A 24,875-nucleotide genomic window follows, 5' to 3' on the forward strand; every position below is an offset into this window, starting at 1 on the left:
AAAGAGCAGTTTCAAAAACAAAACAAACATCAATACTTTGATAATGACCTGTTTATCGTTATATAATTTTTTCATAAGTTAACTTTTGATGTGTATAGAAATTAGATTATTCAAATTTCCATTAAGATGACCTTTTATGCTGAATTTAAACACACTTGTCAATTTAAAATGCCACTCCTCTGCCAGTTCCTTTTCCCATGACCTCTGAATTCCTACGTGTTGAATACTTGAGGTTAGTGTTCAGTAATCTGGTTCTTATTCAAAAAGCCAGTTTCTCTTCCTGTTTTCATCTCTACCAGTTCACCCCAGGTGAAATTGAAACCTCCTTCATAGCCCTGAGATTGCAGAAACTGAATTCAGTGTGGCACAACGGGGGAGAGTTTTGCCCGAACAAACAGGGGCAGGGAGGTGCTCAGGTGTTACTTAAGGGAAGCTAGATTAAAGAAAAGGAAAAATCTGGAAAGGGGTGGTGGTTTGTGCCTGTGTTTAGATGTGAACTGTGAGGCGTGTGAAGGCATGTTTGTGTGTCGAGTTCAGCCACACAAAGCCTTTTGCGCACTTTTGTGTTTTGGAAAATTCTTGTACCTGACATTCCCCTAAATAGAAGTGCTTCCAAGATTGGCAGGAAGCTGGAAGATGGTGGCTGAAGACCCTGCTGCGTGGGTTGTGATGAGAGAGCTGTCGAAACCAGGTGTTTGTCAGTTTTCAGAAAATCCCTGATCCCTGTGTTGAGCAAGACATCATGCCAAAAAAACATGCTAAACATTGACTCTGAAAAAGCCTTGATTCCATTTACCATGAGAATCCCAGCTGATTGATTCAGTGTGAGCAAGTCTTTTATCCTCTACATCCTGGCTTTCCATAAGAACAGCACTCACTTCTCACTGTTAAATTTCTTTTTTAATCTATTGGATTCTTTGTACAGGTTTCCATGTAGCATAATGATTCTAAAATGTTTTCCAACCCAACAAAAGGCCTTAAGGAGGCTCAGGTCCAGAGGGAGCGGACTTCAGCCACTTCACATTTCTCCCCCACCCTATGGAAGACTGTAAAGTCACTGCCTCCAAACTCCACCAGCATCTTGAAGGAACTACGTCCACCCACAAGCATTGCTTCTTTTGCTGCTCTGCTGCATTTTGGTTCATCCACTCCAGAAATAGCATTCGCTTCATCCTATTCCTAAATTCCACCTGCTGCTATCCATGGGTTCTCTGAGTGCTCTTTTCTGTGATTCTAGCTGTCAGTTCTACAACACTCCTTTACAGAGGTTTGGGTTTGTTTGTTTGTTTTTTAATTTTGTTTCCTGCCCCCCCCATCATTGTTCTGTCCAGCTCTCCCGCCCTTACCGCGTTGACAGGCGTGTAACCTAACAGTAAGTTATAGATGCAGATCTAGCCCAACTTGGTTAATTTTGGAGCAAGCAGAAAGTTCCAGGCTAACATTGTGTTCAGTACAATAGGAAACACATTATGAATTGAATGATAGTATTTGGGAGATTTCATTTCTAAAATTTAAAAATCATATATGAGGGTAGGGAGAATCAAATCCCTGGCATCACTGAAAGTCAAAAAAGGTATTTCATTAAGAAATGCTAATTCATTAGCATTGCTGACTATTGAAAGCAGACCACTTGGTCTCTCTGAGAATGTCCTTGTTTTCCCCCTTTATGCCTCACCAGAAGGTATAAACATAGGATTTTTAAAATCTTTTTAAAAAGTTCTACCTTTGCTGAATCAGAAGAAATGCTTAGAAAATCAAAAACCTCTCACAAAGAAAATTGACTCCTGAATTAATGGTAGGGGTCTAAAATCTTGACTGTGCCACAAATTTTTACATATAAGTAGAGAACACTTAGTCTTTGACAAGGTTTAAAGAAAGTGAATGAACTATAGCTGTTTACTTCCATGGTGCCACCTTTTAATACCTAAGATCAAACTGCCATTTGGGTGGCAATTTGTGAGAAATGTGAAGAGAATCAGATTCAGTAGCACAAAGCAACACCTCCACCCGTAAGAAAAGAGCTTAGCACTTTGACAAAAAGTCAAAAGCCTTTTCCTGGAAAGGCTGTGACAGCACTCTTGTATCAGTGTGCATGGCTCAGACCGAGCCTCTGAACGCAGGATGTTGCCCCTGGAGAGAGTTGTTTAACTCTTACCCACCCGTAATAGTCCATTCTGAATAGATGCTGTAAATCCCTCCCACACACTTATGTGCATGGAAAGAATGCAGATAGTGTACAGTCCTGTGCAGAAGTTAGCTGCAAATAGATGCTGCCCAGTAGTTAGTTTTGACTCTCTCATATTTTCTCCATTTTAAACATGGGATTCCAGAATGAACTTTCTACATAATAATTAGCTTCTACTTAATAATTAAAATCAGAAATTATCCTTTTCTTTAGCTTCCCACCTATTTGAAATCCAGATTCTTAAACTCATTACATAACTATAAATTAAATCATCAAAGGCAAACATTTGTATGAAGTTAAAATTAATTGCTTGATTATTCTGAAATTTTTCCATCAAAGTCACTTTGGCCTGAATTTGTCATCAGTGCTCGGCCAGAACTTTTGCCATAGCCCATCATATTTTGAGCCATTCAATAGGATCAGATAATAAGGGTAGGGGTTAGAGGGGGGCGGCCATACAACACTATTTGATTAAACTAAAATCATAATACAACGTTGAAATGCAGAGGACTTCCTTAACTCCAGGGGGATTGGTGAGAAAGTCAACAATAAGCTTTTTTTTTTTTTTTAAGAAAATTGTGGCAAAATATACATAACATAAAATTTACCATTTTAACCATTATTAACTGTTAATACATTATTAACACAACTCAGTATTAAGTACATTCACATTGTTGTGTAACATATAAGCTTTTATGAGTAACATTATGGAGGATATGATTTAATATGTAGAAAAAGTACTGCTTGGAACAGATTTTTCTATAACTTACAAAAATTTAAGGTGAAACACTAAGCAAGACAACCCAACAGCCTATTGCTTATAAAATGCAGCAAGGATCAGAAAATACACATTTCACATGGTACTTAAAGGCCGGAGGAATAAGCTAGGAATGAATTGGTCTCTGCAAACTTTTCACATCTTGATTAAATTTCACCACACCAAGTTTTACAAGCAAAAGTCAGTCTTTAATACTTCAACTACATAGCAAATAGTAACACACACTGAGATAAAATGCTATTTTATTGTAGAAATAATAACCAAAAGTACAAAAATATTGAAGAGAGGGTACTTTTTTGTTTACAACTTTCTAGGAGTTTTTAACTTGATTTGCAGATGGCCTGGTTTCTGTTCACTTAATCCATTTGTAACTCATACGTTGAACCTGGCTGCTTAGCTGGAGGCAGAGCCGTGACCACCCTGTAAATATATTTCCAGTCTTCTAGAGAGCAGTTGTAAAGGGGACATTACATTCATAGGATTTGGTTTTTACTCTTGATTTTTTTTTTTTTTTACATTTAACTCTAGCAACTGTTGACTTGAATTCATTTGATTTGCAAAGTCTCTCTTCTGTTTAGTTTTCAAAACTAATCCCATCAACTCTGAAGTGGGATTGCAGCTTCTTTTTCATCTCAGTAAAAGTTTGTATGACGCATCTGTTACAGTGATGAATTATAAAGGAATTTGGCAAATACCCTTCAAAAAACCTGAGACATACATCATTGACCTTGTATAGAGCTTAGGTAGTAGACCGTACCTTGTGGATACGGGCTCTCTCCAGTCTGGGAAACAGAAAAAATAGTTCCTGTTCCCCTGTCTCTTCATTTCTTCTCTAATCTTCAGCTTCTCATTTTAATCTTCCCCATTCACCCTGTTTAGAAATGAAAGCCTTTCTAACCACTGACGGCTCCCGTATGGCAGATCTAGCTAGAGATGATTGGGGAAGCAGGCACCAAGACTTCCTCAGTGGTCTCCATTAGCCCAGAGGTTGTAGGATTGAAATAAAACATTTTTGTCTCACTCTCAGAACTCTTTCCACATACATTATCTCATGTGAGTGTCTGAGGGAAGCAGGGTTGAAGCCTGCAGGGGAGCTGGTGAACGTTACTTGTATCTGCTTCCCACCCTTCTTGGGTCCTAAATGATGAAGGTGTTTCTCCATGGCTCCCATGAGCTACCTTCTCTTCACCACAGTCTTGCTTTAGTATGTGACATTTATTTCTACACATAGGCAAAGTTCCCATTTTTAAAAATGGAATGTCTCATCTTCCCCTTGAATATTTGATTTCTACTGATAAGATAATTTACTTGCAATCTTGGACAAGTTTATATAAAATGCATTTGCTGTCTCTAAGTCCCAGTTAATTATCTTCCAGCACTGCACCTATAGCAAGATCATCAAAATCAACCCAAAAGAAAAAAAAAAAGGAATGATAATTCAATACCTTTCTATTGGTGCTATCACTTCCTTTCTAAAAGTATTTTTACTTAGTCTTTTCTCCCCCTTTGTAACTCAGTACCACTACTTATAAGTTAGTCCCATTTTGGCTATTTCTATGTTGTGTTTCTAGAGCTAATGTCCTAATCATATTGCATTATAATTATTTTTTGATATATCTGTCTCTTCTACTAAACTGCTCGCTCCATGAGGGCAATCACTATGTTTTTGTATGATTTCTTTGTCTGTTTTTGTTTTTGTCTCTGTATCTGATAAATGTTGATGTCTTTGTGTTGCCCTCAAACTTAAAGTACCCCATGGCACTCTGGGCCACCTTAGGAACCACAGTTACTGAGGGACTGCGGAAGCGAGTATCAGGTGAGGGTGGCCAGAGAAGTCTTCTTTTGGAGGAGGTGGCCTTTGAATTAAGGCCCAAAATGATAAGGAATAATCACAGCCAAGTTAGCTGGGGTAGAATGTTGTGATCTGACGGAGGCTGGGGAAAAGGTCTGGAATAGGGAGTAGAGAAGAATGAGGTGAAGCCAGATCGTTAGAGCTCCACAGTCCATGGGAAGGGAGTTTTGTTTGTTCCCAACTTCCAAGGAAAGTCTTTGGAGGAGTTTAAGACAAGGAGTGGTATAATGAGATGTCCATTTTGAAGAAATCACCTGGTTCTCTGTAGACCACTGTGGTAGAGGGCAAACCTAAATGCAGCAAAGGCCAATAGGAGACCAGAGAAGCTGTTCAGGTGAGAGATGCTGGTGGGCAGGACTGAGGGGGTGGCAGGAGGAGAAGGGAGAAGTGGTTGGATTGGGGTCTGTTTCTTCAATAACTCGTACAGTGTATGGTAGAACTTGGGAGGTGCTAAATAAGACCTTTTGGAAATGATCATAAAATGGCTCTTTAAAAGCAGCTATTAATTCTGTTTCATCCTCATGCACTGTTCTTTTTTTTTTTTTATTCTATGACCATCTTCCCAGGACCCTGAGAGTGCTTCTAAGATTCTTTGGCTGGACGAGATACAGCATGCAGTCTCTGAGGCCAACATGGACAAGGACAAAGCAAAGCAGTGTAAGTCCTCGCCTCCTTTGCTGGCACAACTTGCCTTGCTTCTTTCTAGTTATGCTTCTGAATTTTTTATATTAATTCATAATTTTTTAAAAATATGTAATTTTTAATTTCTGAAAAGATTTGCACTCTCCTGCCAATTTGAGTTCTCGAATGCATGCTCATACAACAATAGGATTTGGTGGTTGTACTATTTTTCAATGACAAGGTGCTATCTCCAGCAAAATCTGAGAATGTGGCTGAATAAAACCTAGGAAGCAAAAAATGGTTTCTAAACTCCCAGATTTATAATTTAACCGAGTCCTTTTTTATCTTAATCCTTAGAAAACTAGCCTATTTCTGCTCAATAAATGTCCATCCTCCCTTCCATGTTTTTCACTGTATTAGAGTTTTCCTGAGAAAGAACTACATAAATATTTTTCTCTAAAAAAAAAAACCAGAAGTACAAAGATGATAGATAGACAGATGATAGAGAGATAGCTAGCTAGATAGATCGATCTGTTTTTTCTGGAAAGTGAATACATACAGCTATCTATACACACATACATATATGGAGAGGGAAAGAGGGAGATTATTTTTAGGAGGTGGCTCATGTGGTCGTGGAGAGGCTGGCAAGTCCAAAATCTACAGGGAGGCCGGCAGAGGCCAGTTGGCAGCACTTCAGCACCAAAACACAAGCGGATATAACATTATAATGGACAGGAGAGTCAAAGCAGTCATCAGGACAGGCTGACTCACAGGGATCTCTGGAATTGGCTAATGGAACGTGGTGTTCCTCGACGCGAAGTAGACAGTCTACCAAATACTTGTTTTTAAAGATTTTATTTATTATTTATTTTTAGAAAGAGGGGAAGGGAGGGAGACAGAGAGGGTGGGAAACATTGGTCCGTTGCCACTTGCATGCCCCCAACCTTGGGCCTGGCCTGCAACCCAGGCCTGTGCCCTGACTGGGAATAGAACCAGCAACCGTTTGGTTTGCAGGCCAACGTTTGATCCACTGAGCCACACCAAATTCTTCAAGGGCTAAATTCTTATTTGCATAATTGGAAGAAGAGTTCTAGGTCACGTGACTAGAAGTGTTATTCGAATCATAAAAACAGAAAGTCATAGCCCCTCAATCAATCCCCAGACTTGAGCCAGTTTATAGACCCAGCATCCCTTGGTGAAAGGGAAGGCAGGATTCTCTCGAGAAAGGACTCTGCTACGCCACCAAAATTTTATACTGTTTACCTTTCTCCCTGGCTTCTCCCAGAGAGACCTGTGGCCTCTTATCATGGTGGCTATGGTGGGGAGAAGAACATAATCAGGCTTTTCAGGGATTACTGAACCCTGGCTCTGAACTGACACTAATTCCAAGAAACCTAGAATGGCACTGTGGTCCAAGCAATTGGAGTAGTGGCCAGGTGATCAGTGGAGTTTCAGCTCAAGTCTGTCTCACAGTGGGCCCAGTGGGTCCTCGGACCCTGGGATTTCCCCCCCAGGTCCAGAATGCATAATTGGAAGAGACATACTCAGTGACTGGCAGAATCCCCATGTAGGCTCCACTTAGAACTTTAAAAACAAATTTTATCCACAGCCTCTGTTTTCATAAAGGTATAGTATGAAAATTCATATGGCAATGTAAGATAGCTACAAGATTAATATACTAACACTCTACATATATGAATAACCTACATAAATTAAAATAAGATTCCTAAAAGTCTAGTTCATTAAGTTGTCCATTCATAGCATAAGTAGAATCTATCCTGTTCTATCAGGTCACAGATCGCTATTGAGAGGGCTTACTCTTGCTCCAGACACATGCTTTTAAACTTAGGGAGCATCTGTGAGGAACATCTGGTTTTTATTTCCTTAGCCAGGAAAAATATGTGTATTTCTCCAACCTGAACTTTTATACCCTCAGGATCTTTGAAGTCCTTTTGTTCTAATCCTTAAGAAAAAGAAAATAAAATTGAGATGTGTACATAAGTGATTTGAATTTAAATATAAAATTGAAAGCAATGTAGTTTGAAGAAAAACTTTCAAGAAATTAGATCATTATATAGGCACTCAAGTAGCCTAAGAGAGTTACAATTTTTCTCTTAGAAAGCAAACCAATTCAGATACTATTTTATTCCCTTTATTCTGTATTCTTCTTACATTTGGCCTGCAAATGTTTATTCTGTTTTTTAACATGAGACTCTTGTTTCTATTTATTGACCATGAAAGTAAGAGGTCTGCCCTGGCTGGTGTGGCTCAGTTGACTGAGTGCCGACCTGTGAACCAAAGGGTCGCTTGTTCAATTCCCAGTCAGGGCACAAGCCTGGGTTGCAAGACAGGTCCCCAGTAGGGGGCACATGAGAGGCAACCATGCATTGATGTTTCTCTCCCTCTCTGTCTTTTTCCCTTCCCCTCTGTCTAAAAATAAATAAATAAATATTTTTAAAAAGAGAGAAAGAAAGAGGTCTTCTCTAATGTGTGACATTGTACTCCGAACTTGTACACTTAAAATCCTACCTTCTACCTCTGTCCTGTACCTCAGAAGAGCTAATATAGTTTTTTCTATGCTGTATAACAACAGAAAGGTGCTTTGAAGATAAAACTGATGTGTATTCTGACTCTGAGATGAGAATTTTCCAGTTTAACATGAATTTAATCTTACTTTAAAAAACATTTTTCATCCTTTGTATGAAGACTTGAAACAGATTCTGGTCACGTGTTGTAAGCATCAATTCCACTCCCAGATAATTTGATAAAAGAAAATGTGTTGGCTCACAAATTTTACCACAGGCAAGGATTAAAAGGGCAGAGGAACTCAAGTCTCCTTCATTTTGGCCCAATGTTCATTTTCACTGGAGCATCTTGCTTTCCTAAAGTAGATTTGTCTCTACTTTTGACTCCTTAGAACAGTGTTTCTCAACCTTTTTCCATTACTGCACCCTAAGGAATCTTTCTAAACATTGTTTTCTCTAATTGGTCCTCACCATGAAATTTTAATACCACAGACATACTATACATCTGTTTATATAACATATGTAGATCTGTGCTTTATACATAAAAAGATTTTTTCACCCCCTTCCTTCAAGAACCAATTGCATGCCTTCATGAAAGCCTGCTGGTATATGGCTTAAGATGTAAAGCAAACATGTTTTTGGATTTCTTAGATGATTTATGGGAGGTGTCTTAATTGTTGCTTAGCAGAAATATACCTGACTTAATGGAGATCATTTATCTGACATCCTCGGCTATCTAGAACTTAACCACAACTCACAAATTAAGCCAAAAAGCAATCAACAGATGTCTAGAAGCCTGTGTCCTGGAGTTGATTTACTCTGCTGATTGGGGGCCTCTTGGACAGACACTTGGAGCCTGTTTATTTCTATCTCAGGCATAATGTTATGATGTTTGGTTGTTTTTCTTCCCAACTCAGAGCTCATCAGACGCATGAGTTAATTACCAAGCAGGGAAGTGTTTGGGCTGCCCTCCGCAGGCACAAGGACAGCAGCAAGAAGGGAGAGCGGGCAGGGACAATAAGGGAAAAAACTAAAAAGCATGGGAGCTTAAAACCATTCAGTCCAGAAGCAAAGAGGCCCAAGTATCTCCATAGCCCTTGAAAGTATCACTATATTATAGTACATACAATTTTAATGACTTGAAGGACTCTTCTGGCAGCTCTCAGCAAACATTAAGCACCTTCTATTTACCAGGGACTGCGTGGTCAAATGATGAGCAGGACAGAAACCGTTCCATTAAGGTTTTCTCCTGGGCTTTAGGTTTTCATAGAAAATGGTTCTGTTAAGATGTGAAGCTTCGGTTAACTGGAAAATTGACCTGTGGACCCAGCCCTTGAACATAAATATTCAATAATAAGGCACATTACTATATGAAGAAATGTATGGCTTTAATACCCATCTTTTAAGGAAAATGTATTCTACTGGGTTAGATGAAGCCCTCAGATGTAATTCATATAAAGATTCTTTGCCATTTACTTGTTCCTACTGCATTTGTCTCATCTGACAAAGATTTTCTGGAGGAGAGGCAAGGCGGCAGTTTCCCCACTCCTATTAACTTCAGCACAGGAACTCACTGCTCTACCTTTTCTTGGACAGCAGTTGGAGTTTGTTGCAGTTTTTCTTTATTCTTCATGTGCCCCTTCAGATTTGCATGACCTTCGCTCCAGTCTGCTGAAAGTCACACTCTGTTTTTCTTGCCCCTTCAGGCTTTATAGTTCTATGTACATGTGCACATAATTTGATAACAACAATATGCCATTTAGCATTTGGATGGTAGAGTTTGACGTGTGTGTGTTTTTTAAAAATAAAACATATCCATCTCTCCCTTCTCTTTTCATCAAGATCATTTTTTCACCTATAAAGTATTTTAAACTAGTCCCCCCCCCCAACTTTTTTGTTCTGCATTTCTAATTCAATGCATTTACAGGTTGAGAAAACAATAGTTCCATTTGCTTGAGCCATAATATTCTGACCTGGAACTTAAGTGGACAATAAAGAATTCACCATGTAAACTTTCTTCAGGCAACCAAGAGTTCAGTGAGATTTTATTTATGGGGAGAGGCAGAAATTTGAAATGGGATGAAATGCTTTATAGGTCTAAATGGGTTCCAGAATTAAGTTTCTGGACTCCTTCGCACATATCCACTAGCCGTGCCTATTACCTTTATAGAATATTCATTTTGATTGCTAATGGCCAAATTAGTAATCTTGGAAGTATATTTGCACTGTACAGGAGAATATCAGAATTTCCATAGCTTAAATAACAATTTTCTTGTTCTAAAATAAATATCTTCATAAAGCTAGTTCTCTAATACTGATTAATACCGGTGTGAGGGCTGCATCTCTCTCATTGGTGTGTGTTCACCCCATTTCATAGATTATCACAGTGAGTAACACTAGTGCCTTGCTACTGCACAAGAGCAAAAAGGAAATACTGTGACTTTTAATAAACCATGCTCCTCTGGGATTTTATTCTTATGGTCTAAACTGGTAGGTGAGCTGGTGACTGTCTCTCAGGCATATGTGGTACATACTTCGAAAGAGTAATAAGGTTTGATAAAAGGTTACATGCCTCCAGGGTAAGTAAAAGGTAATCATTAACAGAAATTTTTTTTATATTATTATTACCTAGGGGTTACACTGGTCATTGATGTCAATCAATGTTTGGAGAGTGAAAAGAGAAGTGATATTTTGTCTGTTTTGAAGTCTAACATTTGTAATACAAATGATGTAATCCCCGAATGCGCTGACAAGTACTATAATGCGTTTGCGAAGGCGAAAGAGCAAAAATCCAGAAGTGGTAAGCACTTTTGTCATTTAGCACAAGCTAAATATCATTTTGAATGTGAGTCTATAGTATTGTATTTCCTTAATTTTAAGACAAATATCGGGTTCAAATATCGGGTTTAAGACAAATATCGGGTTAGAAATAACATTTCTAAAGTGATTTTTATCCTCTATGACAAAGGAAATTATTTAGCTATTTCTCTTCTTTCTTTTGCATTTTAGAAAGCTGTGATAAACTTGGTGGCTATGCGTGGGTAGCATCATAGACTTGAGAAAATACAGTATATAAAAAGACTTTGTTTTATGTTGGTCTTGTTTGGCAATCCATTCCTCCAGTGATACAAGCTGATTTTGTAGTCATATTTCTCTCTATCTTTTTTGAAACAAATGATGCTTAATTGTACAATATTTAGTAGGGGTGAAGAATAATTTTGAAAATAGGGAATAAAGTGCAGTGAATTGGTCTCTAAAGGATTGGATCAATAACCCTGGCAAGTATTTACACCTGTTCAGTCCAATGGAAGATCATCAAATGTTAGCTCTGAGAAGTATCTTTGAGATCATGAGTTTAATACTCAGTTTTCAGATTTAGAAACTCATAGTCATGACATTTTGGACAGTAGGAGAAAATGACAAACCCAAGGAGATGAATTTCTGACCCAGCTAATCTATTAGCTCTTTAGAAGATTTTTTGCTGAGTGCCTTCCCTAGCGGCAAGGACCAGGGTGTCTCCTGACTCCAAGGCTGGCATTTGCTTGCAGTGCAGAGCACTTTTCACCTTCAGGAGACTCTTGGGACCGTACATGGCCTTAAAAGTGGAACTGGAGGGAAAATATGTTTTTAATTCAACTGAAAGTCTCTGTTCAGTCGTACCCTGTGTACCTACCTTTTAAAGTTTGATGTATTTCCAACTTGGAGATTATACCCTCCAATTCAAATGTCCTATTAATGAAATACGAGGAGGGCTCTTGACCACTCTCCTGTGGCACGTTGTCACTTTTGAGCCCCTCTCTTCTTTTCAACATTCCTTTATCAGGAGTTACCATCGTGTCCCCTACCTCATCCTTAATAATAATAACTGCATAATAATATTAATTCAGGGATTGAGTTCCTAGAGATGACCCATCGTAATTTCAAATCCATCCAGGCCCAGAAATAGTTTATCTCCTCTCCCTTAAACTTGCCTATTCCTCTGTGTGCTCTGTTTTGTTAAATGGACTCAAAATATCCCCAGGTATCTATCCAGTTCAAAAACCTAGGAGGTAGCTTGGATTAATTTTTTTCCAAAAAAAATTTCTTTTTTGCTAAAGGAGAGCTGGGACTTTGTTAGGGATTGTGTTGAATCTGTAGATCAGTTTGAAGAGTATTACCATCTTAACAATATTAAGACTTCTGATCCATGTACATGTAATGTCTTCCCTTTTAATTAAGTCTCTAATTATTTCAACATTGTTTTCTAGTTCTCAGTGTATACGGCTTGCATTTCTTTTGCTAAATTTATTCCTATATGTTTAATTATTTTTGGTGTTGTTATCAATGTATTTTAATTTCATTTTTGAGTTGCTTCTTGCTAACATATGGAAATACAATTTTTTTTAATTACAATATAATTTCCATACTCTTTTAACGTGTGCAATTCAGAGGTTTTTAATATGCTCACAAACTTGTATAGCCAACACCACTACTTAATTCCAGAATGTTTTTATTACACCAGACAAAATCCCCATATCTATTAGCCATTGTTTCCCACCCTCCACCCTCAGCCCCAGACAACCACTAATCCAAATTTTGTCTCTATGGTTTTGCCTGTTCTGGATGTTTCATATAAATAGAATCATCCTGTCTGGCTACTTTCACTTAGCACAACATTTTCTAAGTTTATCCATGTTGTAACGTACATCAGTTCTTCATTCCTTTTTGTGGCTGATAATATTACGTTATATGGATGTGCCACTTTTGGCTATTTGGAATAATGCTCCTGTGAACATCTGTGTACAAGGTTTTGCATGGACACATTTTTCACAGAGTTGATTTTTCGTATTTTGATCTTGTATCCTGCGACTTCACTGAACTCACTTATTCTAATAGCTTTTTAGCAGATTCCTTGGGCCACCACCTGTTTCTGTAAATCCAGTTTCATCGGAACCAGCCATACTCATTGATTTACATATTGTGTGGGGCTGCCCTCCTGCTGCAGTGGTGGAGTTGAGTGGTTGTATCAGAGACCTAGAAGCCACCAAGCTGAAAATATTTACTCCCCGGCCTGTTATAGAAAAAGTTTGCCAACCCCAGTTCTAAAAGAAAGAAAAGATGCTTTTTAGGCAATTAAACACTAACTTTCAACCACAGATAAAGTTATGAACATTGTTTTGGGGGGAGGGGTGAATAGGATGAGTCTTATCTCTTTCACCTCTGGTTCTAGAATGTCAATTCTTTTCCAAACTGAAATGTACACTCTTGGGTGGATCACTGACCCTTATAGCTCAGTCTAGCTCTTATACATAGGTATAATTTTGTCTACAAGGCATCTAGACAGTATGCCTCCTTTTAGAATGCTTAGCATCTCTTAACTAACTGGGATCCTTCTCTTTTAAGGTTTTCTCAAAGGTCCATAATTAGTCTTTTCTTTAAGTAACAAATCAGCTACATTTCTTAGGAAAAATACTTGGGCCCGGGGCTGGAGACATCCTCCTCAGCCTCTCCTCTGACTGCAAATTCAGCCTCCACTTGGAAGTGATAACAAGTCTCTTTTCCTATTATTCACTGACATCCCAACCCAAATAAAGCCTTCTAATGCCAACTAAGACCTTTTTACTTCTTAATTCTTACAGAGATAAGAGAAGATATCTGTTTTTTACCCCTTCCTTTCATCTTCTTTCCTTCCCAGTGAGAGAGTTACCTTACAAGGGTGTTTGGTCTTCTGAAAGCATTTGTGAATCTGACAACTATTGGTAATTGAAAAAAATGATTACTTGTGATCATCCTAATTTGTGCAATATATTTTCTAGGACACCAGCACTTCTAGACAGATTAACAGCTCTCTGACTACCCATTTGGAAAGAGATACATCTCTCTTCCTGGGCACTGACAAATGCAACAGTTCAGAGCCCCTTAAAACCAAATAAAGAATAAACATATAATAAAGGACCTTAAAAAGTTACCTCTCCTTAATTATTTCAATCCATTTAAATATTATATGTAAAAATTCATGTGAACTTTGATTTACCTATAAAGTCAAATTAGTCTAATGCTCACTTGGCAGCAGTTAGTTTGGTCTAGGTCAGAGCTTTTTTATTTTTATTGTTTTTAGCTCTCTGATCTGGGACAGGAAGCAAGACTGTTCAATAAAATAAGCAGATTTATAAACAGGAAGTGTAGCACATGGATTAGTGAAAAGGAGACATTCTTCTTGACCAATTTAAGCCATGACTGCCATAGATATTTTTCCAGTCCACCCCTACCCCTAACCCTGAATTAGGTCCTTCCAATATGTTTTTCCCCTCATTTTGTGTGATTGCATACAGCAATATGAGTCAGAGGAACTAGAATTTTCCTTCTCCCCACTTTGTGACCTTAGTGTTTGCATATGCCATTTTGTACTTTGGATAAAGTTGTCAGTAAAGATGAATTATTTCTGTTTTGGTTTAATGCACACCATTGGCCCTCCTTAAATAATGGGTTACAGTCCTTGTACATTACTTCTCAGAAAAGTTGTGGGAAGGCTTTCTAAGTGAAGAGGATTCTTGCTCATCTTATCTCTTTACATTCCTTGTTTGTTTGTTTGTCCTTCTTCTTGGCGATTTGTGACTCCTACAATCCCCATAAAAAGCCTGGGATCCAAAGGTAGCATTAGACATCAGTCTTTCCTCCTCCATCTTTGGCTTAGCAGAAAGCTGCCATTGAATATGTAGCATTCATTCTATTTTAGTGAGTCATTTCTAATGATTTTAATTTATACTATCTGAATGCTTGATGAGAAACATCTTCACTGGATTGTTTTACACATTGAAGAAACAACATTAACGTTGAAGGGTTCAGTGTTCCTCTCTAGAATGTAACACACTTTTTTCTTTAGTGTCTACTGAAGGTCCATGGCTCAAACTCACCCTGCAGGAGAAATATGATTACTACTACAATGTCGATTCAAAAGAGAGTTCCTGGGTCAAGCCAGAATCTTTCTTGTGTAAAGAATCATGGCTCATGGGAAAAGAAATTGAGGTAGGAGGTTGGTGTTTGATGAAAAACTGTCTTAGATAAAGATAAGTATGATTGTTTTTCTGTTTTTGAATCATGAAAATGATGGGAGGAACTAATTGATTTATTCGAAGGCTGGATATGGAGCAAAGTCTTCATGAACTGTAGTTGGATGTGGCTGCCTGGCTACTGAGCTTTAGAATTTTTTCCATATTAGCATAGCAACATCAAACAGCAAGGGAGAAAGCTTTTGCAGCTAATAAGAAATCAATCTTCAGGGGTTCCTTGACACAGAAGCTCAATTGATGATAATTCCTCGGTTGTCAGTATTCAGATGTCTTACTTCTTCCCTCCCTCAGCCTACAACACAGATATATAGATCCTTTAAAAAATGACTAATGCTTCCCAGAGGCAAATAATCTTGAAGGAATGTTCACCAAGAGTACTTTGGACTTGAGACCAAAAATTGGACCTAAGGGGATGTGAAAATTGCTATTTGATCCAGGCATTGTAATATATTTAAAGAGAAAATACCAAGAATTATTGAGTTCCATTTTGGGGGAAAGAAAGTGAAACTCACAAATGTAGATCTTACAGAATTGTTCAGTCCCCGGCATCAGAGACACTGCAGTGTGGCAGCACTGTGGACCGGATCGCCAGTGCTGTATTTACCCAAAACTCAGAGGAAAAACTGTGGCCAGGGGCTGACAAGACCACCAGGAATCCTGACTGACAAGAAGATAGTGAAGAACATAGTTTATTAACTCATTTCACAATGTTCACAGTTCCCACAATTTACAGGAAAATGGCACCGTGGCAATGAATTACTAGTGCTACTTTGTTGAAAAATGAAATTATGGGCAATATTTAAAAAACATATGCTATAAGTGATATGATGTATCAAACCATGAAGAAGCAGCATTGAAGGGTTAAAATTCAGAGCCAAAAACTGCACATGTGGCATCCAGAGAAGCCCTGGGTATCACTCTGTAAAAGGGAGCATCAGTCTGTTAAAATTATTAAAAAGCGGAGGGCATACACTGTAAAATAAATGTTATTTTTTTCTAAACAGTCTAAAATAACAGATTTTATGCAGTGACTATACATGTCTTCTCTTAAACACAGTTATGCATCTTCTATGTGATTTCACTTTTAATTTTAAAAAAATTAGCCATCCATTAATTTCAATCACATTAATTAAGAGGTATCAGCCATAGGAGCAAGTCCAGTCTTTGCTTGCATCTCTCAAAGAACATACAAGTAAAGCCAGTTCACAGTCCACATAAAGGTTTCTCACAATTCCCCCTTCTTCTTTTTTTCTCATTCATCTAGGTTTCCCCTATCCAGCCATGATAGGGCTTATCTTTCCTCCCCCACACCCTTTTATTCTGCCCCAAGTCTTTTATTTTCCCCCAAATTTGAGTTTTTCTCAAGGCTTCGCAGGGGTTTGCTTTCTCTGTCCTGGGCAAGCAAAAAAGGCAGCAGAGAAACGTCATGAGCACTGCAGTCTTTGTTGTTGGGGTTTTTTGTTTTGGGGTTTTTTTTTTGGCAGCTCAAGGGAGAGAGGAGATGGTACATATTCCTACTATAATCATCCTTGTCCCTTTTATATTCTTGTGGCGCTCAGGCCCCACACCTGGCAAGGGCCAGCATCATCCATGCATCTCTGCCTCCAAATCTGCGATCATTCAGCCATGTTCTCATTCCAACTCAGCACAACGTTTAGAGGATTCCAAAGTCATGTCACTAGAAAGAAGCTAAGCCAGTTCATCCCTCAGCTCTGATCAAATCTGTTTTTAAACCAAGCCAGAAAGAGCTGTTCATATCATTTTCTGAAACAAAAAATTTCCAGAAGCTATTCTATATGCTGCTTTCACCCAATGTGTTAAGTGTAACCATGAGAAATGTCTCTTGCCAGGACATTGTTCAGGAAATCACAGCAGGTTACATCCGTGAGAAGATGTGGTCTGCTTCTGAAGATTTGCTTCTTCGCTTTCAAGCCACAAGCTCAGGACCCCTCCTTAGGAAAGAGTATGAAGCTAGGAAATCATTTTTGTATGAACAGGAAGAACATGTGGTCAAAATACAGGTATGTGACTCACCTACCACTACTTAAAGCGAGCGGTCATATTCCCTGAGAAATGTTTTATTTGATAATAGGACAGTCAACTACCACATTCTAATAAACAAATCTCACTACAGATATTTTTCTTAATCCACCCCCAAATCTGCTTTATTAAGGCTACGAGATGGGAAGGCTATTGGATGATTTTCCACCTGTGGCCTACTAGAGAGTATTCAGGGCCACTGTGAATCCCACAGGTCCCCTGCCACCAATCTAGTCAGAGCCAGAGAAAACTTCAGATCAGATTTGACATGATGTTTCTCCAGAAAGCTGGATCTCCTCATGTCACCTGCTTCCTGACTCGGATTCTCTATGATTTGGTTTTTTCAGTGGTTAGTGGATGTTGAGTGGCGTCAGAAAGAACAGAAGAGCTAATGAAATAGATTTAGCATCTCCAAGAGTGTCCCTTCTCTTGTATAATCTGTCATTCTTCATTTGGGTCTGCAGAAAAATTCTTAGTCCAACTTTTTTGTCCTGAGTTGTTCTTATGCTTGTATGACTTGTCAGAACTTTCTGGTTGAAGTCGGAACCTCCTGATTGGCCAGAGAGGACCTTGCCAGATTTAGGTGTTTCTCTTCTGTAGACCCCTAGCAACGTCTACCAGCCAGCACGCTGGCTTCCAAAAAGGCTGTGTGTTTGTTTGTTTGTTTGTTTGATTTTGTTGTATCCAAAGTGATATACTGTTATTGACGGGCAGAGTTTGATGAGTTTTTGCTTTAGACAATAACTAGGGAATTTCCTAAATTGAAAGTTTTTACATTAAAGAGCTTTTCTTTTGTGGTCATTGGTATGCTCATTTTCTTCCCCCACCTAACTATAATATCATTCAGGATAGAAAATGAATTTTTAAAACTTTTGTATTCTAGTGTCTTGCATATAGTAGGTGCTGGAATGTGTGAATTTGTCAGAACTTAAGATGTTAGAAGGCAGAAGTGATTACTTTTTTTAAAAGAAATTTCTCCTATTAATCTGATTCTCAAAAGGATTTTTTTTATTTTTCAGTAAGTTTTCCAGTTTGTTCCTTCTTTAAACAAATGGTAGGCAAAACACGCAGGAAGTGAACAAAAGCATAAAAATAGAATCATCGACACTGATGCTAAGGCTCTAATTTTGTACAAAATTCAGAGTGTCAGCTGATATGACACAGTTTGGACCACCCCTAAGCTCTCCAGTGTTGGGGCATAGTGCAGTGTTGCAGTTGGAAGAGATTCTGAAGAGCCCGCCATGTAAAATCCTTCTGATTATTAGGACCCAGGGCTGAAGTCATGAGAAGCTGGGGAAAGGAGAGAAGCAGTCATTTGGAGCCTTTTTCCTGAGCCTCAGCTGAGGCAGTGGGATTGAAGAAGCAGCCATTGAACTATGAAGTCACCTGCCATGCCTTTTTTTTCACGCTTCTGACAGTTTCCTAACAAAGATGGGTCTAGAGGCAAGCTACAGACTGAACATGGATATGTAGCCAAAAGCTGCACAGACCCCAAATAAGATAAACTTTAAAATATGTACACAAAAACGCATCCCAGTCAAACTCCTGAAAACAAAAGACAAAGAAAAAAAACTTTTTTAAGTGATGAGTTAGAAATGACAGCTAATCTATAGGGGAAAACCAGTTCTCATGGCAGATTATAACAACGTATGGGGACCAGGAGGAGGAATCACAACATTTTTCAAGTGCTGAAAGAAAAGAGCTATTAATAGAGAATTCTTTATCCAACAAAAAATATCCTTTAGGAATGAAGGGGAAATCAAGGTATTCTCTGGTGAAGGAAAACTAAGAGAACTTTTCACCAGCATGCTTGATCTATGAGAATGGCTTAGAAAATTCTCTAAACAAAAAAGGAAATAAGTGATAGAATTTTGGAACACCAGGAAGGAAAAAAGTACAACCAAAAGAGTAAAAGTAAAGAAAATCCTTTTCTTCTTGAATTTTTAAAATTATGTTTGACAGTTGAAGAAAAAATTATAGCACTGTTGAATATGATTCTAAATGTATGTGGAGGAAATACTTAAGACGATTGTATTATAAGTGGGGGAAAGTAAAGGTATGTGAAGACAGGTAAGCTTTCCACACTTTGCTGGAAGTCAAAATATAAATAAAAATGAAGTAGCAGTTTTCATCCATCTGTTTGGAGGTAATCAATTTTTTTTTGTTTACCTGTTTAGTGAGACTCCATTTTATTATTACTTCTTATCACCGATAGCCTTGGTAAAATGAAGCTTTTGGACAGGAAACTGGGCTTCCCAAGCTTGGAACGAGCCTCTGCTGTGAGCTGGTGATCTCTGCTCAGTTTAATGCCACCCCCCAGAGGCAGTGTCCAGATGAGATTTGGGGGGAAGGGTCCCTGAGTGCGTTCCAACTCAGTGTCTTGAGATATCCTCTGTTCTTGCGCTTTCTAAAACAAACTGAAAACCGTTGCACGTAATTAACTCTAGCTCACTATTTTCCACAGGCTTTTTGGAAGGGACATAAACAACGGATGTCCTATATCAGCAGGCGGCAAATATTCATTGATCACATTCCCTCTATTGTGAAGGTAAACATCTTTTCCTACTTTATCCAGTCCTTGGCTTAAACTTTTTTCTCTGTTTAGTTTCGCTGCTGGAAGACAGACTATGGAAAGAGTATGTACAAGCCTTGAAGTCAGAAGCAAGTCTTGGGTTTGGGTCCCACCTCCACTACTCACTTAGCTGCTCATCTAAAAGCAGGCCCAACAAACACCATTAAAGCCCATTAAGCCCATTAAAACACTACTGGATCAGGTCCTTTATATGCTAATGAGAATCAAATGTGAAAGCGCTTTGTAACCAGTAAATGCTCCTTCTCTAGAAAGTCCAAATTGATTCAAGTCTGGCAGAAACCCAACGTTATTTCATGTTCCTTGTATCATATTTGCTGGTAATATTTAGAATGCTCAAACTTAACAGTGCAAAACCTTAATTGGAAGTAAATGCAAGAGTCAGATCTGAATTTGAGGGGTGAGCTAGTCCAACCCAGCTTTGCACCCAGGACGACTGCTCTGCCCTTTGGGAAAGAAAAGGCACTGTGATGACCAGTCTCTCAGAGCTGAAAACCAAAGGGCTACACTGACATGAACTGATAGACAACTTGGAAATCCTTATGAGAGTCACAATAGTGGGGCTGGGGAGAGACTGGAATCACATGAGATTAGTTTAAAAGACCTTTTAAACTGTGGAGACACAAAATGACCTTTTCGAGATCCTTTGTGCATTAGCTCCTTAATGTTGTCCTGTGCTCACTACAGAACATATGCCTGTTCTCTCAGAAAACTGTTGTTCACAGTTGGTCCCTCACAAGACCTCTTTAGATGTTTTTCTGTAAATACATAAAGTATATTGACTACATGTAAGAAATGTTGGGGGAAAAAGCCTTGGACTGACTTTGATTCTCTGGCCCACTGCAATGTTCAGCATAATGCCTCGCCCTCCTGGCTTTTACTCATTCAGATTAAAGAAAAATAGCATAAGGCTACATTACCTTCCCCACCATAAAGTGTAAAATGTTTTGAACTCCTTAAGAGAAAAATCAGTGAAAAAAGTAGGAGGTGAAAATTAGGCTCTAGATGTTTATTATTTGACAGGTTGCTAAGTTTTGCTTTTTATCAAATAAAATATCAAAGCTAGGTTTAGAAAGACTGCATAAAAAGGTATTAAAGCTATTTTGTAATTGCCTTGATTCTCTACTTAACTTATTTTTAGATTCAGTCCTGGTTCCGGATGATAAGAGCACGAAGGAATTACCTTTCACGACTACAGTATTTCAGAGATCATGTAAGAGACATGCATGTAGATTTTTATCCTGGCTGAGAATGAACTAAATGAATGCTTTGTTGAATGTTATCATTGAATGATTTTTATTATATGGTTGAGATTAATACTGGAAGAAAAAAAATAGGTCCTATAATGCAATGTGATAACATTTGGAGACTTAACCTTTTTTATTCAGAATTCAAGTGCAGAGTGAGACTTCGCCCAGTCAGGACTGGCTAGGAAAGTGGGTGAGAGCAAACTGATGTGGGCTAGTAATGCTGAAGAGAAAAGTATCCTAAAGGGGTATTTTCCAACGTTACTTGTGTAGTTTTTCTAACTGGTACCTGATTAATTTAAATAGAAGCCCACAGAGGAATTTTTTCAGAATCTTTAAAGAGATATGTGAACATAGGTCAGATCCTCTAAGTTTGGGGGTAAAATTCTTTTCCCTTTTTAGGTCTCTTAAAAATCCCCTTGCAATGTCGTTTATACTTTTAGCTAATTTATCTTACCCTTGGTTCCAAAAAAAAAAATGGAAAAATAAACATTGAATCCACCACATCTAAATGTTGTCATTTCTAAATAGTGTCCATTCTTAAATACTGTCTGTTCTTAAGTAGTTCTAAATTCTAAAATAATGGCATAGGTAGGACTCTGGAAGGTCATGACCAGCTCATTTCTTTTGCAGAAAAATGAAATTGTGAAAATACAGTCACTATTGAGAGCAAGCAAAGCCAGAGATGACTACAAAACATTGGGTAAGTGGGGTTATTCCGAAACAAATATGGATCCCTTGTCAACCAGGCAAGGACAAATTATTTCCAACTTAGTCACTCTAGAGACTGCTCTAAGAACAGAGGGTGCCCACTGTGTCCAGCAGATCTGGATCATGGCCAGCCCAGATTCTGAACTGGTGCCCAGGGGAACATGTGATAACAGGAAAAGGGGTTTCCTAGTACAAGTGGAAGGGGTAAGTGGAGTAGATATAATTTCTTCTTCAAAAGGAATGGGGGTGGCATGAATACTGATTTTTTTTTTTATTAAATTTGAGCTAGAATCCAGAATACAGTGCAGAAGAATTAGCCAGAAGATAAGCTTACACTTCAGGTGTTTATTAGCTGACCTATGATTCCCTCCCCTCGACCCCCACAGTTTAAGAATAAAACATGTTCCTGTCAGGAATCTTAGAAATCAGAACAAGAAGGAAAAAGATACATGCTCTCATCTCCCAGAGTTAACTACAAACGCCTTTCTGCAACTTTGTTCTCGATTTGTCACAGTAACTATGGTTTTTAAAATATGTTTTCTTAGAGTAGTAATAAGGGATTTGTAGAAAGTTTGAAAAAGCAAAATGAAGTAAAAATCACTCAGGAGTGGCAATCACATTTTGTGCTGTGTCTTTACAGTCCCAACTCTACCTGTTTCTTGTTGTTTTTTGCATAGTGAAGATCATTCTTTACATGCTGAATTTTTAACATCCTAATTATTGCAAAACATGTGATTAAGAACATGTCCTAGATCAAATTGAGGAGAGCTTGCTGGTAAATTTATAAGGACTGCCCAAATATTTTAAATATGTGATTTAGGTCATTCAAAAATAATGTTGAGAGGGTAAAAAAAAAATCATTGCTTGAATATCTTAGTAATGAAACTGGCCATTATGCTGTCTGACTTGTTTTTTATTTTTGTTCTTTTGGTCAATGTAAAAAACTATTTAGTGGTTTTCCTAGAACAGTGTCTAGTAAGTAGTTTAGCCAACACCCTTGACTGTCTAAAGTCTATCTGAATTAGGAAGTGAAGTACGTGGCCCAAGAAAGATCTTCCCTTGCACTCATTGAGGAGAAGCCTCGGGACTCTTTAGAGGCCAGGTTCTGCCTCCAGCGTGCAGAATCTACGGGATGACACCTCCTTTGCGGGGTTCCAGAAGTCAGTATGCCAGCGGAGTAGGGGCAGGCCAGCCACCTTTCCAGTGCCGCCCTTCTCCACTTTGAATGAATGAGATTCAGGTCTCAGTTGGTGGCAATCTTTTAAGATTTTTTACAAGAAGTCTGGGTAGATAGTTTGTTTTCTGAGCCTCTCCACATTAAAACCAGCTTGTCATTGCCTTTGCACATGAAAAACAATTTAAGAATAACTTTTCCAAATGAACACAGGCTGATTTTGATTTCATTCTAAGTAGCACGTTTTTGTACATGTTTATAGCAGTGCTTTTCATTTACCTACTTTTTTTTTTATTACAAGGACAAAAGTTACTCCAATTTAAAAAGCTAGGTGATTTTACATTATCATGTAGAAGGTAGGTAGAAACTATGTTAGTGAATAAGTTGGAACTGAGCTTCTCTAGACTTTGGCAATAGGGTGGTTTTATGGTAACTGAAATGTAAATTGTAATTTCTCAATTCAGCATCTTCAAAAAAACTAAGACTTTTTTTTAATCCGAAAAAGGTCATTTCTCTTGGTCATCATCCATTCTCACCCATTACCTCTGGAGAGCCATTGAATGCATTTAAGCTTGGAAGTTGCTAGAACTGTAATGAGGCCACTTGTAAGTGCTGACTATGAAAGTATATGATATTCTAAAATTAAAATACCACAGAGTGGCATGAAGATGCAAAAAAAGCCTACCATTATTATGAGAAATATTAAATTTGAAACATAATAATTAGTAAAGCTAAAACATTAGTTTGTTTCTAACTTGCCTATTAGAACATAAAATGATACACAGTCCATAGCAGCAGGGAGAGAGAACATGAGACAGAATAAGATGGCCTATGCTCTGTCAATTCATCTACAAAAATGAGCTCTGGTGCATTGCTCAGGCTTGTTCTGAAATGGTCCTGTCATTAGCAACATCATTGCTGGAAATGAGAGGAAAATAGATTCCTATATTCTTCAGTTCTCAGGAGACAGAGGGTCTCATGATCCAAGGTAACTTCTCCAAAAAAGGCCATCCAAAGTGGCAAAATAGTAATCCAGACGATTCTAGAATTGGTTGTTCATGCTAGGTTTGTGCTGTTAATTATTGGTGTTAATGGTTAGGTTGAACTCTTTTTATGTTCTTTTTAAATTTTTTTCTTTATTTATTTTTATTTTTAGAGATAGGGGAAGGGAGAGAGAGAGGGAGAGAGAGATATCAATTGATTGCCTCTCCCATGCCGCTACCCGGGGACCTGGCCCACAACCCAGGCCTGTGCCCCCTGACTGGGAACTGAACCAGCGACCTTTTGGTTCACAGGCCAGCACTCAATCCACTGAGCCACACCAGCCAGGGCTCTTTTTATATTTGGAGCATCAAAACACCACAAAACCAAACAGGAAGTAAAGGGAAGATTGACTAGGGCCTTAGATACAAAGGAGAGGATGGTTACTGAGGTCGCCGCAACAGGACGGGGCTCTTCGAGTCACCCTTGTATCACTACAGATAATCATTCATCGTCGAAAGTCAAGAGTTTAATCCTTACAGTTTACCCAGAGTAGATCTCACTCAACACTTTAAAAATATACTTTTTCAAAAGTCAGAGTGCCAGGGAATTAAAGCATAATTCATGTTCAAGGCACGAAGGAAAAGCACCTTTAGAATTTAGAGAGCTGCCTCTCTCGGCAACAGAGTCTGGTCTCCCAGGCTCTGAGCATCCTCCCTTGGTCCTTGCAGAAAGAACAAGGACCAAATTTCAATGATTAAACTCTTGTTATGTCTGCCAAGTAGAACATATATTTCACTTGTCCCTCCATTGGCTCCTCTTTGGTCTTACAGGTAGTTCTCCCTTCATCGATCTTTTCTAATTCACCTGTCACCTCGTTCTTGCTCCTTCCCAAAGGTCTTTTGCGTTGAGAGACACCACTTTCTGCTTCCTGCAGCAGGAACACAGATCTCTTATCTGGCTCAGCCACAGGCTCTACAGAGATGAGGTCAAACACTAGCATTCTTTCCTAGGTTCCTCATCAATAAGGCACTATCTTCTCAGTGCAGGAGTCCTGGAAACAGTTTGAGAGACAGCTGATAAATGAGTTTTAGATAACTAGAAAATAGTGAGGCCAGACAT

At 38.5% G+C, this 24,875-nt stretch overlaps 1 protein-coding gene across 1 annotated transcript in view; it reads left to right on the top strand.

The window, feature by feature from the left end:
• Window positions 1-24,875, top strand: part of IQGAP2 (IQ motif containing GTPase activating protein 2) — a 265,815-nt gene that overhangs the window by 198,044 nt on the left and 42,896 nt on the right. Inside the window, exons 14-20 of the mRNA XM_054578505.1 lie at window positions 5,382-5,472; window positions 10,594-10,761; window positions 14,824-14,966; window positions 16,861-17,031; window positions 19,515-19,598; window positions 20,782-20,853; window positions 21,521-21,590. Of these exons, the coding sequence (XP_054434480.1) occupies window positions 5,382-5,472; window positions 10,594-10,761; window positions 14,824-14,966; window positions 16,861-17,031; window positions 19,515-19,598; window positions 20,782-20,853; window positions 21,521-21,590 (799 nt within the window). The remainder of the gene's footprint in view (window positions 1-5,381; window positions 5,473-10,593; window positions 10,762-14,823; window positions 14,967-16,860; window positions 17,032-19,514; window positions 19,599-20,781; window positions 20,854-21,520; window positions 21,591-24,875) is intronic.

This window comes from Pteronotus mesoamericanus, unplaced genomic scaffold, assembly GCF_021234165.1.
Source record: "Pteronotus mesoamericanus isolate MK-2021 breed Mesoamerican mustached bat unplaced genomic scaffold, CSHL_Meso_final contig_50, whole genome shotgun sequence".
Classification (NCBI taxonomy): Eukaryota; Metazoa; Chordata; class Mammalia; order Chiroptera; family Mormoopidae; genus Pteronotus; species Pteronotus mesoamericanus.